The sequence below is a fragment of the Ursus americanus genome, chromosome 30, assembly GCF_024610735.1.
Source record: "Ursus americanus isolate L20-20 chromosome 30, mUrsAme1.1.p, whole genome shotgun sequence".
Classification (NCBI taxonomy): domain Eukaryota; kingdom Metazoa; phylum Chordata; class Mammalia; order Carnivora; family Ursidae; genus Ursus; species Ursus americanus.
Window position 1 is genome coordinate 2,387,418 of NC_142156.1, and position 15,936 is coordinate 2,403,353.

A 15,936-nucleotide genomic window follows, 5' to 3' on the forward strand; every position below is an offset into this window, starting at 1 on the left:
TGGCTCCGGGGATGTGGGTCACATGCGTCCTCTCCCCGCTCCCACGGGATGACCGTCTGTCTGCCTTTGCATTTCTTCCAGCTTTCATGCTGAGCTGCAATTTTCCCCGCCGGCCTGACTACGGGGATGTCACGGTCATGGACCTGCACCCGGGCGGGGTGGCCCACTTCCACTGCCACCTGGGCTATGAGCTCCAGGGCGCCAAGACTCTGACTTGCATGAACGCCTCGAAGCCCCACTGGAGCAGCCAGGAGCCCGTCTGCTCAGGTATGCACGCACCTCGCCGGACCAGACATGGAGAGTCCCCTCAGAGGCGAGGCACCAACCCCAGGGCATTAGACCAACCTTAGGGATAGGCGCACAGCCCAGGGGAAGAGACTGCCCCCCTCACAGGCGACCGCGGCCCCTGAAATCTTTAGTTTGTGAAAAAGGACACAACACCTTAAACTGATCATTAGAATGTCGCACAACCATCACCACTCTGTGGTTCTAGAACATCCCCATCACCCCCAAAAGGAAACCTTGCACCCATCAGCACTCGCTCCCCATTCTCCCCTCCCCCACAACCCTTGGCAACCACCAACATGCTTTCCGTGTTGATGGATATGCCTATTTTGGACATTTCGTGGGAAGGGAATCATACAACGCATGAGCTTTTGCAACTGGCCTCTTTCACTCAGGATCGTGTGTTCAAGGTTCACCTGTGTCGTAGCATGGGTCAGCGCCTCGTTCCTCGAGCCATACGCCCTTGTGTGGTGCTGCCCCATTTTATCGGTGTATTCGTTGGTGGACGCTGGAGTTTTTCCCACCTCTGCGAACATCCGTGTACCGGTGTTTGTGTGGGTGTATGTTTCCGTTTCTCCTGGGTCCGCGCCCGGGGGTGGGATCGCTGGGTCACATGGCAATTCTCTGTTTAACTTCATGAGGAATCGACAAGCTTGCTCTGCAGAGACTGCACCGTTTGGCTTTCCCACCTGGCTGCGTGTGAGAGTTCCGATGTCTCCACATCCTCGCCCCCACTTCCCATGTTACACGTTTTCTTTTTGTGATTCTAGCCACCCTGGTGGGTGTGAAGCTTTCTCACGGTGGCTTTGATTTGCTTTTCCCTGATGGCTAATGATGCTGAGCCGCTTTCCTGTGCTTCTTGGCCATTTGTAGACCTTCTTTTTTTTTTTTTTTAAGATTTTATTTATTTATTCGACAGAGATAGAGACAGCCAGCGAGAGAGGGAACACAAGCAGGGGGAGTGGGAGAGGAAGAAGCAGGCTCACAGTGGAGGAGCCTGATGTGGGGCTCGATCCCATAACACCGGGATCACGCCCTGAGCCGAAGGCAGGTGCTTAACCGCTGTGCCACCCAGGCGCCCCCATTTGTAGACCTTCTAAGAGAAGGATCTATTCAAGTCCTTTGCCTTGTTTTTTTTTTTTTATTTTGTTATGCGTCTTTTTATTGTTGTTCTTTATATATTTTGGATGTCAGATCCTTATCAGGGATGTGATTTGCAAATATCTTGTCCAGCCCTGTGGGTTGCTTTTCCTTTTTTAAAATTCATTTGTTTATTTGAGAGAGAGAGGGCATGAACAGGGGAGGGGGCAGAAGGAAAGGGAGAGAGAGAATCTCAAGCAGACTCCCCACTGAGCGCGGAGCCTAATTCGACTCAGGGCTTGATCCCAGGACCCTGAGACCTAAGAGTCAGGTACTTAACCAGCTGTGCCCCCTAGGCGCCCCACGTTTTCTCACTTCTTGATAGTGTTCTCTGAGGTGGAAAAGCTTTTCATGTTGACCAAGTGGAATTCATCTATTTTCTTCTTCTGTGGCTGTGCTTTTGGGGTGCCTGCTGCCACACTTTGAACCCAGTCAATAGACACTGAGACACTGACGGGGCTGCTGTAAATGTTCACAGCCATGCAACGCGATGAGAACCATTACCTCCATTTTACAGATGAGGAAACAGAGGCTCATGGAGGTGATGTCACTTGTCCAAAGTTACCAGACAGAAATTGAAACGAGTCCAAAGCCCTTCTCTCCTGAGCTGTTTTTCTCAAAGTGTGGTCTCCAGACCAGCAAGGTTATTACAGATGCGTAATATTGGACTCACTACAGGACCAGTTGAATTAAAATCTACATTTTTGCGTGCCCTTGTGGGATATGCACACGCATTATAGATTGAGGAGCTCTGGGTTGTGCCACGCTGTCCTTGTACCGCTAGGCGTAGCCTCGGCCATCCTCAGCCACCAAGAGCACAAAACCCTATTAGATTCTCAAAAGTTCCAATGGTGGTCGGGACAGCATAGGTCGCCTGTAATAACTGAGCACCTACTATGTGCCAGGGCTTAAGCCACGAACAAGGAGAATACTGGGGATGATAATAAATTATTCCTTCCTTCCAGGCATTCAGAGTCAGGGAAATCCGAAAACAAATGAGGCCTGATGGCACGTTCTGAGATTTGATTGTTGCAGTATTATTCCCCCAAGACCCTTCAGAATTGTTCTTCTTTGCTTTCTTACAAAAGGAAAATATCCAAACCATGGGGCAGTTGGGCTCTGTGCCTCTCTCACATTAATTTTTATCTATGTGTGAAATCAGAGAGGAATTAAGCCTCAATTTGTGCTAAGAAAGATGGATGGGGAGCCACGGCTGGCAAATTGAAGCCAAACAGAGCCATCAGTTGGCTTAATAAGGCAAGGAAGGGGAGCAGAGAGACACCAGATGAGCGGCAGCTTGGGGAGGACAGATGGCCGGTAATCCCCACCGGGGACAGTGTCCTCCGTCTCCTCAGCTCCTGAGCCATAGGACAACAATGCTGGCTATGCTTTGAGCACCTACTCTGTGCCAGGGATGGTGCCAAGTTCCCTACGTGCATCATTTCATTGATTTCTCACCACAGCCCTAGAAGCGGGGTGGAATCATTAACACCCTTTTATAGTGAACTTGAGGTTCACAGAGTTTCCGTGACTTGTTCGAGAGCCACAGCAGGTGAGTGGCACAGACGGGGTCTCAACCTCCACTTTAGGACAGGAAGGCAGTGAGGAGAGAGACACACACAGACACACACCTCTGTCCGTGGTGCTGAAAGAAGTATGGGGGTGGTGAGGGGGGGAAGGGGCTTCTTGTCAATGTCTTTGCTATAAATTGGCAGAATCCAGCACAGAGCAGAGAACTATCTACCTTTTTCACCCACTGCAGGTCCTTATTAGTCATGCAGTCATTCAACAAACACTTAAAGAGACCCAAGTATCTCCTAAAAATAAGAAACAGGGGCGCCTGGGTGGCACAGCGGTTAAGCGTCTGCCTTCGGCTCAGGGCGTGATCCTGGCATTATGGGATCGAGCCCCACATCAGGCTCTTCCCCTATGAGCCTGCTTCTTCCTCTCCCACTCCCCCTGCTTGTGTTTCCTCTGTTGCTGGCTGTCTATCTCTGTCGAATAAATAAATAAAATCTTTAAAAAAAATAAAAATAAGAAACAGATGACTTCCTCACATTTGTCTATCTCCCTCCAGTTCACAAATTATTTTTTTAAATATTTCTTTATTAGATTTTTATGATAAAAGTGATATATGTTCTGGTAAAAAAAATTTCTAAAAATTCAAAAGCGTAAAGATAAAGCAAATCACTTTTCTATTTATGATCTCAGTAGATTTTTGCAAATAGCTCATTGAAATAGGTATGGTGGACAGATCATTTTGTAACTTGTCCCCCCCCACTTAAAATATAGGGAGCATTTTTCTATGTTCTCAAGTATTCTTTAAGAATGTGATTTTTAATAGTGAATGGAGTGCAGTTATTTCACCAAATAGCTGTGAGTGGACATGTGTGTTGCTTTTTGTTTTTCGCTCTTAGAAGCACGTCAGCAGTGAACACCCTCATTCATAAATCTTGGTGAAAATCTCCAAATCTTCTTAGCATAAATTCCCAGAACTTTAATGACTAGGTCAGAGTTTGGGAACATACTTTCTAGATTTTTCTCCAAATTGCTCTCCTGAAAGGTCATAGCAATTTGCATTCGAACCAGTTATGAGCGAGAGTGCTCATTTCCCACCACCTTTCCCACTGGCAAGTTATGACTGCTTTTTAGCTTGACCGATCGGGTGGATGAAAATAGAATACAATCTAGATTTGCCTTTCTTTCATTATGAGCGAGGCTGCATTTTTAGTGCTTACTAAGTGCATTTTTAGTGCTTACTAAATACTAAAAGTGTATTTCTTCTTCTGTGGACTGCCTATTTATGTCCTTGATTACCATCTCATAGTGAAGAATCAGGGCACAGCCAGTGCCATGAAAGAACCCTTAAATCCCCGTTGTTCCCTACCCCGGAACACACGAGGGGATGGATCCAGTCGTGGGATGAGGTCCCCTATCAAACAGGATGAACCTCGTCCGAGATGAGAAGCCTTTTACCGTGTCTTCCTTTTCCCACCCTGTTGCCTTCCACTAAGGGGTAAGGGTGAGGATCTCTCTCTCTCTCTGCTCTCCTCTCATGATCACCCCCCCTATTTTCCACCCCCAGCCCCTTGCGGAGGGGCTGTGCACAACGCCACCATCGGCCGGGTCCTCTCCCCAAGTTACCCAGGAAACACCAACGGGAGCCAGTTCTGCGTGTGGACCATCGAAGCTCCCGAGGGCCAGAAGTTACATCTGCATTTCGAGAGGCTGTCATTGCATGAGAAGGACAGGTAAGCCTCTGAGGGCTTACCCCAGCAGCCTCCTTCCTTCCCAGAGTGTCATAATGTGGCTAGGGATCTGAAGTCTTGAAATGGCCCGTGGAGGTCGAGAAAGAAAGGGCTGGGGAGGTTGGCAAGGATATGAGACACCAACTTCCATCTCCTCCTTTTACAGATAAGGAAACTCGGACATACAGAGGGAAAGGGTCTCACCCCAAGTTACACAGCAGGATAGGGGAAGAGGTCTGTTTCTCCTACACATCCCCTTTTTGCAGTTATCCAGGAGGGAGTTCTCACTGAGCACCTGCTCTGTGCCCAGTCATGCACTAAGCTCCATGGAGGACCGGAGAGAAGTAGCAAGATGTGGTTTCCAGTTTGATAGGAAATTGATGTGGAAACACTAGACTTGTACACAGGAAGGAGCTAGGGAGAAGTTACAAAGCGATACTTAAGCAAGAGCATGTCTGTAAACTCTAAGTAATATACATAGAATCCAGAATCTTGAAACTGTCATATTCTATGACTTTATGCTAGAATATTCTCGAATGTTCTAGAAAACTAGGACCTTAATTGCTTATACTTGCTGCCTTAGGTTGTGTTTCCTTGAAACACACAGGGAACAAGGATGTTAGGGAAAGTCGTTCATTTGGGAGCTAATCCTAGGAAGCACTGGGAGAGGCATGGGACAGTGGGCAGGGAAGGGAAAGGTGTTAATGAGCAGGTGACCGTGGGGGAAGCTGGGGCTCTATCCACTGGGGGCCTCTGGGAAACTGTATTGAGCATGCCTCAACGTAGTCCTTTCGGAGGGGCGGGGGGTAAGGGAGCTGGGGTATTTATCCACCACCATCCCCCATCCATCACTGGGTGAGAAATGCTCCTGGACCCGCTAACTCCCCAGCACTGCCCACTGCCCTTTGAGCTGGTTTAACTGACTGGGAAGCCAGGCCGCTCCTCATCCCAGCCATGGTGAACACATGGCAAAATGAACAAACCGTGGCTTCAACATTTATGCATTTTGGTAATATTAGAAATTCATCTGGGCAGCATAAGATAAACACTTTTTTTATGAGTCACGGAAAAAAAAAAAAACCAACCTCAGAGGATTAAAAATGCCTGTTTATGACCCCATAAAAGAAATTTATCTAATTTGTATACTATTTCTTTCCCTAGTTTTGCATAACGTCTTTAAAAATACCAAGAGTAACAAGGAGTCAAGTATCAAATGGTTTTAATAACAGTAAAAATGAATACCAACATTTTGTGAAGCACATTTTATTTTTCAGGGCCCTTAATCCTGTCGTATTCTCAAGGCCCACCTGTGAGATACGTAGGAGAGACGTTATGATCCTTCCTTTCATGGCTGTGGAAACTGAGGTCCACGATGTGCTGAGACTTACGTAAACCAAATCGGTGGAGAATCGGGAAATGAAAATCAGAACTCCTGACTCCACGCACAGTGCTCTTAGGATATCAGAATAAAAGACAGAGCCTGTTAGGAGTCAAATGCTTAATAAATTTAACACATATACCTACTCCATCCTGGGCATGTTATGTGGCCTCTAATCCCTACGTTCGGATGTAGGTAGGTGTGATTGCACCCATTTGACAGATGAAGAAACAGAGGCTCAGTGATGGGAAGTGTCCTTGTCCAAAGTCACACAGCTCAGAAGGTTACAGCGTTGGGATTCTGCTTGTCTGACTACCATTCTTTCAGCCATTAATCTCTGCTTCTCAATTAGTAACAATAATAATAATAATAATAATAATAATAATAATTAGTCTGGCTCATTACATCACACACATCATTTTTCCTACGACTTCAGAATCCATCCCTGAGCCTAGGACAAGCATTGTTACAGGAGAGGAAGCAGGTTGCATAAGGGGGAGCAGCTTGTCCGGACAAGTCAGGGGCGCAGTCGGGATCTGCGTCTGGGAATGAGGCCCCAGAGGCGGCATTCATGGCCCACGCCTCTGGCTACTGTGTGTCATAATCCTCCTGTCCGTCACCCCCCCTCCCCCGCCAGGATGATGGTCTACAGTGGCCTGATCAACAAGTCCGCTCTTCTCTATGACTCCCTCCAAACCGAGAACGTCCCCTTTGAGGGTCTGCTGAGCGAGGGCAACAGCATCCGCATTGAGTTCCTGTCTGACCAGGCGCGAGCAGCCTCAGCCTTCAACATCCGGTTCGAGGGTGAGGGTCCCCAGGGGCCTCCGCCATCCTGGGTGATGGCGTGGGCGAGGAGGAAGCATGGCAGAGCTGGGCTGGGTCCTGGGAGCTAGAAATCTGACCTGCTAAGGGCAAGGGAGGCCCGGCGGCCAGACTGACCCTTTGACTTCCAAAGGCAGACTCTGCAGGGTTGGGAGGGCAGGGGTTTGTAGTCCCATTTTACAGATGAAAATAATGAGGCCCCAAAAAGCAAAGTGAATGGTGCAAGGGCCCTTAGCACGTCAGCTGGAACTGAAACGTGGGATCTGGTGCCCATTTTCCTTGGAGTTTCCCTAAACAGCAAGAAGGGACCCATCTTCTGAGATCGAGCACTGTGAGGAGCCCCTGCCTCATCTGAGCTGCTCCCTCTTTTTTGTTTCCCCACCCCAGCCTTTGAGAAAGGCCACTGTTATGAGCCCTACATTCAGAATGGGAATTTCACCACATCCGACCCAACCTATAACATCGGAACCGTAGTGGAGTTCACCTGCGACCCTGGCCACTCTCTGGAGCAGGGTCCGGCCATTATCGAGTGCATCAATGTGCGGGACCCATACTGGAATGACACAGAGCCCCTGTGCAGAGGTGAGTGGCCCCACTGCCCTCCTCCCAGGTTGCCTCAGGGACCTCCACCCCCTCAGATGAAAAGGCCGAGGGCACAGTCTAGAAGTATGTCACAAATTTACATACCAGTTTTACCAATAGAACCGTTTCCAGGGCTCACTATCCTTTGGGTCAGATTTGTTGCTTGTCCTTGAGAAAATTATAAAATTGATACATTTTTAAAGGTGCCCCTTCCTCCAAGCACAGACCCCATAGTGCATAGCTTAGTGAAAAGATCTCTGCATGGATTTCAGCTCCTCTATACCCCCTTGCTATGTACTTTTGTGCAGTGCACAGCCCACCCAACCACACATGGCAGCCCTGAGGTGAATTAATAATGATGATGATATTAGTAACAGTTGCTAAGGGCTACATGTGCATTATCTGATTTAATCCTCACTACGACCCTGTGAGGTACATAGTATTGACCCCATGTACAGGTGAGGAACCTGTAGCTGTGAAGTGATATTTCTAAGAACAGACTGAGGGTAACTGGCAGAGGTGGAAATGAAACTCAGGTCTCTCTGTTCTCAGAGATCTGTGCTCTGAGCCCCTCTGGACAGCGTTGGCTGGGTAGAACCCTCATCTCCATGGGCTCCCGGATGCCTGCCCTGCCTTGCCTCTCTTCCCATATTCAAGGCCACAGAGCCCCCTTGAGCCTGGATGCAATTGGAGCACGTGCTGTAATGAAGAGAGCCCTGGCTCCCGGCAGCTGCTGCCTGGATGGCAGTTGGCGTGAAATCACAGCTTCGTCGTGGTGAGGGATTGATCCCGGTATTAAATGTGCTGGTTTAACAGAGCGGAATTTATTGGTGCTTTGGCCTCTGCCACATTGAGAACTTTCCAAAGCGGTAAACAGAGTGGAATTTAAAGAGCCAGGCGCCGGGCACAGCCACATCTCTACTTCCAGCGCAGAGCCGGGCTCTTTGGCACTAATGTTAACTAAGAAGTATGGAGCCCTTACCTCGGGTCAGGTGCTGTGCTGCCTTTGACCCCCACGAGCTCGATTAAGCTCCAGAATAACCCAGCGGAGCCAGTGAACAGTGGTGTTACTGCAGCTTTACGGAGGGAGGGAGCTGAGACTCCAAAAGGTTGAGTGCCTCGTCATTGAGTCTGGGGGTGCAGAGGCAAGACTCTAACCCAGGTCCAGCTGAATGGGCGTAGCATCTGTTGGCCACTACTCACCCTGCCCAAGAATAGAGCTGTTGCAGAATCATCCAGAACGTTGAGCTCTGTCCTTGATCCTGAAAGAACCACAGCGCCCTTCGCCCCACCTTCACCAACCCTCAGCTAAAAGGAGGCAGGGAGCCAGCCCTAACTTAATCATTCCACACTCATGCAAGGACCGCCTACGGGGCAACCACCTGTTCTTGGTACCTGGCGAGCCGTGACGGTCTGACTGCATAGCCCTCGCTCTTAACCGCTACACTGTACTGGCTTCCTTATGAATAACATGCATCTCTGTCTGTCTGTCTGTCTGTCTTCTACAGCCATGTGTGGTGGGGAACTCTCTGCCGTGGCTGGGGTGGTGCTGTCCCCAAACTGGCCGGAGCCGTACGTGGAAGGTGAAGATTGTATCTGGAAGATTCACGTAGGGGAGGAGAAACGGATCTTCTTAGATATCCAGTTGTGAGTGTTTATGATGCATGGACCTCAATCCAGCCCAGTTGGGGAAGAGATGGCTCCTGCGTTGTTCTTTCAGCCAGGGTTAAGGAAGCAACTGCTAGGTGTTAGGGACTGGGCGAAGAGCTGGAGTCCCAGTGGTGGGAGAAACGACAACATCACGCACACACAGACAGGGTCCCTAGCCTCCAGACCTTCCGTCTTTGGAGGAAGCTGGCATTAAAGCTGGAAATGCACCCACAATGGCATACCGTAACTCGGGTGAGCCATGTAAGGATGCTTGAATGGTGCTATGAGATCCTATAATGGGGGTTTGATGTAAAGAAGAAGGTCAGAAAAGCTTTCCCTGAGGATGCATACTAAAGCTCAGAACTGGGGAATGAGTTGCAGTAATTATAGCTGAAAGGAACAGACTATGCAAAGGCCCTGTGGCAAGAACAAGCATGGTATTTGCGAAGGACTGAATAGCCAGTGTGGTCAGGAGGAGGGGGGAGGTATAACATGTACCATCTGTACTGTAGCAGGTCGTTTTCTTATCCGTCTCTCTCAACTAGCCCCGAAGGTCCTTGTAGTCAGGGCTTGCTCTGATTTATCTCTGTCCCGGGATCTAACACAGAGCTCACCGCAGAGTAGTCACTCAGGAGACAGGTGCTGCGTGAAGAGCTACTGCAATGGATGGAGTTACCCAGCTGTGTGGCTGTTTGCTGGACTCAGTGGGGGTGCCTATGAGATACTCCATCCAGAACTTTCCCCCTCCTGAACTCCCCAGGGATGGGGAGAAGCAGACAGAGACAGATGTTTATGTCTAGAAAAGCAGAAGAAAGGGCTTCCAGGCAGACCCAGACACCGTGGCTGGGACGGTGGACGGCGGTGGCGGGTGGGGGCAAGTTCTGAGAGCCTCTCTGGAGGTGGCCAGGGCCTGGGGAGGGGGGAAGGGTAGCGTTCCCTTCAAGCCTGAAGTAGAAGCCCAGTCTGCTGGGAAGCAAGACCCCCCAGGCTGCCTTGCTCTGCAGAGAAGCCTTGCAAGAGGGGAGTTATCTGCAAAATTATGATAAAATTTCAAAGCGGTCCCTTAAGGGTTGGGGAGGTGTCCTTGGGAGCTGCCCCAGGATCTTTTGCTCCAGTTGAATCGAAGATTTACAGATCTTGCACAGTTGCCCCTTGCGGACTTGCGGCCGGACCAACCTGGGTCGGAATCCCATCCCCCCCCTCCCCAGCTGTTTCCTTTGCACTTCTTTCTGGCTTTGGTCTTTCTCATCGGTTATGAGGGTCTTGAAACATCAGTGTTTCGTGGCTACCGGAGGCAGCTTGTAAGCGTCCCTTGCCCATTCCCACCCTCGTTCACTCCTCGGTGGGAGTTCACCCCTTCCTCCTGTTCTTACCTCTCTGACTTCTAGAGTCTGGTGGAAAGTGCTCATTCCCTCCAGACATAGCTTCTGAGTTGTCTATTATGAGCCACGCCAGGTTGTAGGCCCTGGAAAGGCTCTGGCAGCTGCCCATTGGGCAATAAAATTTCTATTGGAGCAGAGCAGGTGGGATGGTCTCTACTGGCTCTGGGAGGGGATAAGATACGTACGCACCTACTGTGTGCTAGCAGCAAGCTAGGCACCGGGGGTCCCGTTGTGAGACAATAGAACAGTCTCTGCCCTCACTGTCCAGTGGGCGAGGCGGACATGAAACTAGATGCGGTGTGGTGAGAGCAGTGATCGGGAGGACAGGCCACTGAGGAGGCCTGAGTGAAATCAAAGGAGGGCTTCCAGGAGGAAGGGACTTCTGAGCTGGGATGAAAGAGAAGGTAGGCAATAATGAAGGGAAAGGAAGAGTGTCCCAGCCAGTGAGAACAGAATGTGCAAAGCCTGGAAATGAGAGAGAAGGTGGCCTGCTTAGTGACTTGAAAGAAGTTTAATGTGGCTAGAGCATGGAGATTAGGTAGGGGTTATGGAGGGAAAGGGTCCAAGGGAGCCCTGGCGTCTTCTAAGCCGAAGCTTCAAATAGAGCACTCCTTTCTAAAGCTGTTTCCTCTGGGAAGCCTTCTGTGGCTCCCTACTGTCCTCGTGGTAAATATGGATGTGTGGTCCTGGTTTATGAGCACCTGTCCATGAGAAGTTCCTAGCAAGCCACCTCAATCTTCAACCAGGAGAAGGAGAAACCAATTCTAGGTATCCTGGCTTCTCTTACAGAAGGTCCTCCCAGCCCCATGTCCCCCGAAATTATCCATGCTTTCCCGTTCTGCTGGCTCAGCGGCCTTCTCCTTGCAGCGTGCCCCCGAGATGCATGGTTCTGCTGAACCAAGACAGGCCCATGTCTTCTCTTGGTGTCACAGGCTTGGATGAGGAAACAGGAAAACGGGAGCCCTTGCTTTCACTCTCTCTAGGCATCAAATACTCAATTAACCTTCTGCTTGACGCTAGATGGGGTTTTATTTCCACAGCAAAGCATGCAATGGGACAGCCGATCCAGGAACCTGAGCAGTTAGGTTTCTCCAAGCCGGGCCACCACTGGCATCCGCCTCAGGAAAGGACCCCTTGCGGGGGGAAGACCTTCTCTCTTCTTATCATCCTGGCAACCCCAGATATGAGTGTTGGCGGGGGGACAGGAGCCCCGGCTTCCCTTCTCCACACCCTGCCAGGGATCCCTGAGCAGCCCCGGACCCGGCGCCAAGCCTCTCTGGGCTTCACGTTCCCTCTCTGCAAAGCGATGGGCTGCCTCGAGCCAAGAGAAGGCAGACTCAAGCTCACGGAGGGCCAGGCGAGTAACGGAGAATGGAAACTGGGGTCAGTGTGGGCTGATATGGAGGGGAGGGATCTGGACCGAGGAGTTAGTGCATCCCCACCGGAAATCATTTAAATTTGTTTTTTTTTAGAATAATGCCCCTCCCCGCCCCCCAAAAAAAGTAGTGTCTGCTGGCTGGGTCCAGACTTGAGGGGCCACTCCTTTGAAAGCCCTGGTCTAGCTAGGGATGAAGGTTCTTTCTCATTGCCGTGAGGAAGAAAGCGATTTTCATCATTGAGTGCTTCCTATTTGCAAAGTGGTTTACAGACACAGAGTTATTTCGTCCCCAGAGTAATCTGTGGGGGCGATACAGCTCCTCTATTCAACCCATCTTCCCTGCCTTCTGACCTCCTCAGTTGCATGTCTAAAAGGCCTCTCGAAAAAAGGGTACCCAAAGTTAAACTCCCGATTCCCCTTCTGCAAACCCATTTCACCCACCTGCCCATCTTGGTAAGGAGTCGTCCACCCTACCAGCTGCTCGGGACAAAAGGACTTGGGATTGTTCTAGACCAGGAGAACGGGTGTGCGTCCAACGACTGGGGTTCTTGGCAGTGGGGTGGGGAGAAACACCCTGATTTATGGCATTTGCCAATTTCCGTGCTGTAAATACTCCCACCATGGCCCATCTCGAGCTACTAACACCATGCTAACGGGATCGCTAGATGCCTGGGCGTTTAACAATTGACTCATGAGCCAGAGTGAGCTGGCAGTTCCAGCACACTCACTTTGAATTGGGTTCTTCTCTTTCCCGCACACCCTGTCCTCAGGTCCTTAGTACCTCCTGTTGATTCTAGAATTCAACGATCGGAAGATGCCCAGAGTCTAAGCGCGTGTTTCACCCCCACCACTGCCACCATGGGCCATGTCTCGTCCCAGGATTATTCCAGAGGCATCCTGGCTGGTATCCCCACTCTTGCTTTTGTCCCCTTTGAGACCACTTGTAACCCACCACTTTGAGTGATCCTGTTAAAACCTAAAGCAGGTCACATCACGCTCTGCTTCAAAGCCCACACTAGCTCTACATTTTACCTAGGGTAAAAGCCAACGTTCTTACAAAAGGCCCCATGTGATCTAGCCCTGGTTACGTCTCCTGTTTCATTTCTTTCCACTCCTTGTTCTCTCCATTTGTCCACACCGCCTTCCTTGTTGTGCCACAGACATACCCCAGGGCCTTTGCACTGGCTGTCTCTTCTCCCCTCCCCCAACCCTGGGATGCTCTTCCCTGAATAACCTGCATAGCTCACTCCCTAGCTTCTTGCAGGCCTCTGCTCACAAATCCCCTCCTCTGAGAAGTCCCCCGATGCCCTGATCTAAATCGGCATCTGTCATTCTTTTTTTTTTAAGATTTTATTTTTAAGCAATCTCGACACCCAACGTGGGGCTCAAACTCACAGCCCCAAGAGCAGGAGTTGCACGTTCCACTGACTTAGCCAGCATCTCTGTCATTCTCGATATTCTTCCCTTGTTTCACATTTCCCAATAGCACTTAGCACCACCCAACGTACCACACTTGTCACATTTGTTGAAACGTTACCCCCTCCACCAACAATGTCACGTCCAAGAGAAGAGAGGGATTTGTTTTTGCTCTTTGAGTCCCTGCAACAACCAAAGTAGGTAGATCAATGCCCGGCCCATAGTAGGTGCTCAATAAAATAAGAGTCCATGAATTCAAGACACCTGCTCATGGCCATAGAGCTATGAGGGTGCAAAGCCAGAATGTGAACTCAAATTCATGTCCAGCTGCCTCCGGTGCACAAGGAGGGCGGAAAAGGTCACAAAAATATGGGAAAGACCACTGAGGTGTGGCCTACTTTTTATCAATAAGTCTATATTGATTACCTGACCAGCAATGTTAAGAAATAAGATTTTGGTTAAAAGCTCTCAAGTAAAATGATTGTATGGGAAGACCCCCACGAGAAGGTTTTATAGAATTATAGCATCGAAGGATTTGCCCTCATAGACTTAGAAGCAGAATCTAGGGTGGGTCTTCTGAGGACCCCCAACCCAGTGATGGCCAAATCCGCTAGTAGAGTTTGGGGACCAAGTGGGGTGGGGTGTGGGGACGCTGTACTGTCCCTCTGGGTAATCAGATGCTAAACCGAGGGGAAGGTGATGGTGGGACCACAGACAGTCTCGGATCTGGGGCTGTGAGGGAGGCTCCTTCCATGGGGACACACAGCCAGCATCATCCCAGGACCTTAGGCTTCAAAGTGACATCAAAATCAGTTCAGTCCAGTTTCAGTCATCATGGACATGCTGTCATTTTTCGCATTGGGCAAGTTCCGGGTGATTCCATGTGCATTTATTGAGTGCCCTCTGTGAACGAGGCTCCCACTGAGCCCTGGCAGGGAGCAGGAATGGCATGGCCCTGTGCTGGGGGACATGGTGCACTCAGGAGCAAATCCAGGGGCCCTCGAGGCTCAAAGTGAGGAGGGGGAGCCTGGTGGGTGATGTGCAGTAAAGCTTTCCAGGGAAAGTAGCATCTTTCTCAGCAAACAGCCGTGTCTGGAGGCGGTCCCGGTTGTACACTTGGCATGGGGGAAAATGGGATGCCTCTGGCATCTAAGTGGGGAGCACCTCCCCAGGGATGCTTCTCAACTTCCCGCAGTGCACAGAACAGCCCCCACCACAAAGAAGTAGCTGACCCAAAATGCCAATAGTCCCGAAGCAGCAAAACCCTGGTCGCGCCCAAAACCTGGAGGACAGACAGAAGGTGGGAAAAGACAGGGAGCGGGGAACAGTGTTCGAGCCAAAAAGAACAGCATGTGCAAAGGTCCAGAAGCAGGAGAGCACACCTCTCTTTTTGCGGGTCCGTAATCTGGAAGATAAGTTGAACACCTGGTGTCTCCAGGCATTCCCTCGGCGGGCACCCTCAAAGCAAGCACACGCACCGCGTTCTGCTATCATCTCCGTTAAACAGGTGAGCAAGCTGAGGGGCTGACAGGTCCCACGGCCGGGAACTGGCACAGTGAGATGCAGACTCGTCTTGCCATGCCTCCAGGGTCTGGGATCCCCACCAGCCCTTAAAATGAGCCGCAGGAAGCCCTGTGTATCTGGAGAGGTGGCATCGAGGAGGAGGGACCGACAGGCGGCAGAGGAAATCAGGCGGGGCCTTGAGGGCCACGTCCGGAAGTCTGCACTCGCCCAAGCTGGGCAGCAGGGGAAGGGCTTCAAGCCGTTAACGGGGATTAAAGCTTTGCAGAGGGGAGCCAAGCCCTCCGGTCAGCATCCTCGGGCTCTCCCCGGCAAACCCTGGCACGCTCCTGGCAGCGTGGCATCTGGACCTGGCACCCCCTTCCTCCCACAGAGGGACCAAAAATAGCATCTCACCAGCCAGGGTTACGTGAGGCCCGAGAACTGCTGGGTTTAATTTATCTTGCTTGGTTTCCGCTGACAGTTTTAGTAAACCAATTTGAGTTTGATAGTAAAAATAATTCTGTCCTCAGGGCCCCTCACACCGCCTAAGTGCTTGCAACCGTTCCTTATCGCCTTGGCGAGGGGGAAGGAGTTCGCGCTGTTGACTGCGCGGCAGAGATGGCCCGTAGTAGGTGTTGCGCACTGTCTGCTGCGTCATGACGTAAACCACGTAAACCACGCATGGCAAGCCAGAGGGGACTTCTTTTCTCCCCCTCATCTACTGAGCGGGTCTGTTGATGACTTGGGCGCTCACCTCTTGGTTCCAAGGAGTCAGGCTCTGTGAAGGGCCTACTGTGTGCCAGCCCCCAAACTGCCTGCTTTATGCCCACGAGCAATAGAGAGCATGACGCACGTTACAACGCATTATTATGCAGAGATCATAACTGCGTAAATTAGAGCTCCGGGGGTAGAGATCATTGCAGAAGGGAAGTTACCTACATTAGAGAGAATGTAGGCAAAGCGGGGCGCGTGGGGTCCTCCACGTCGCTGGCACTTCATCCACGGAGACGGTGATTACCAGGAGTCCTTATAAGATATTATGGTCACCACGTCCTGGGTTTGCAAATGACAGAGAGTTTGTTAAGTGGCTTTCTCACGTCACACAGCTAACAGAAGCCTGAGCCAGGGTTCGCGCACACATCATAGCCTTCG

General features: G+C 50.6%; 1 protein-coding gene across 1 annotated transcript in view; it reads left to right on the forward strand.

The window, feature by feature from the left end:
* The window catches only part of SEZ6L (seizure related 6 homolog like), a 69,072-nt gene that overhangs the window by 7,377 nt on the left and 45,759 nt on the right, over positions 1-15,936 (forward strand). The window contains exons 5-9 of the mRNA XM_087857156.1: positions 82-267; positions 4,511-4,676; positions 6,689-6,855; positions 7,261-7,455; positions 8,964-9,102. Coding sequence (XP_087713282.1) covers positions 82-267; positions 4,511-4,676; positions 6,689-6,855; positions 7,261-7,455; positions 8,964-9,102 — 853 coding nt within the window. The remainder of the gene's footprint in view (positions 1-81; positions 268-4,510; positions 4,677-6,688; positions 6,856-7,260; positions 7,456-8,963; positions 9,103-15,936) is intronic.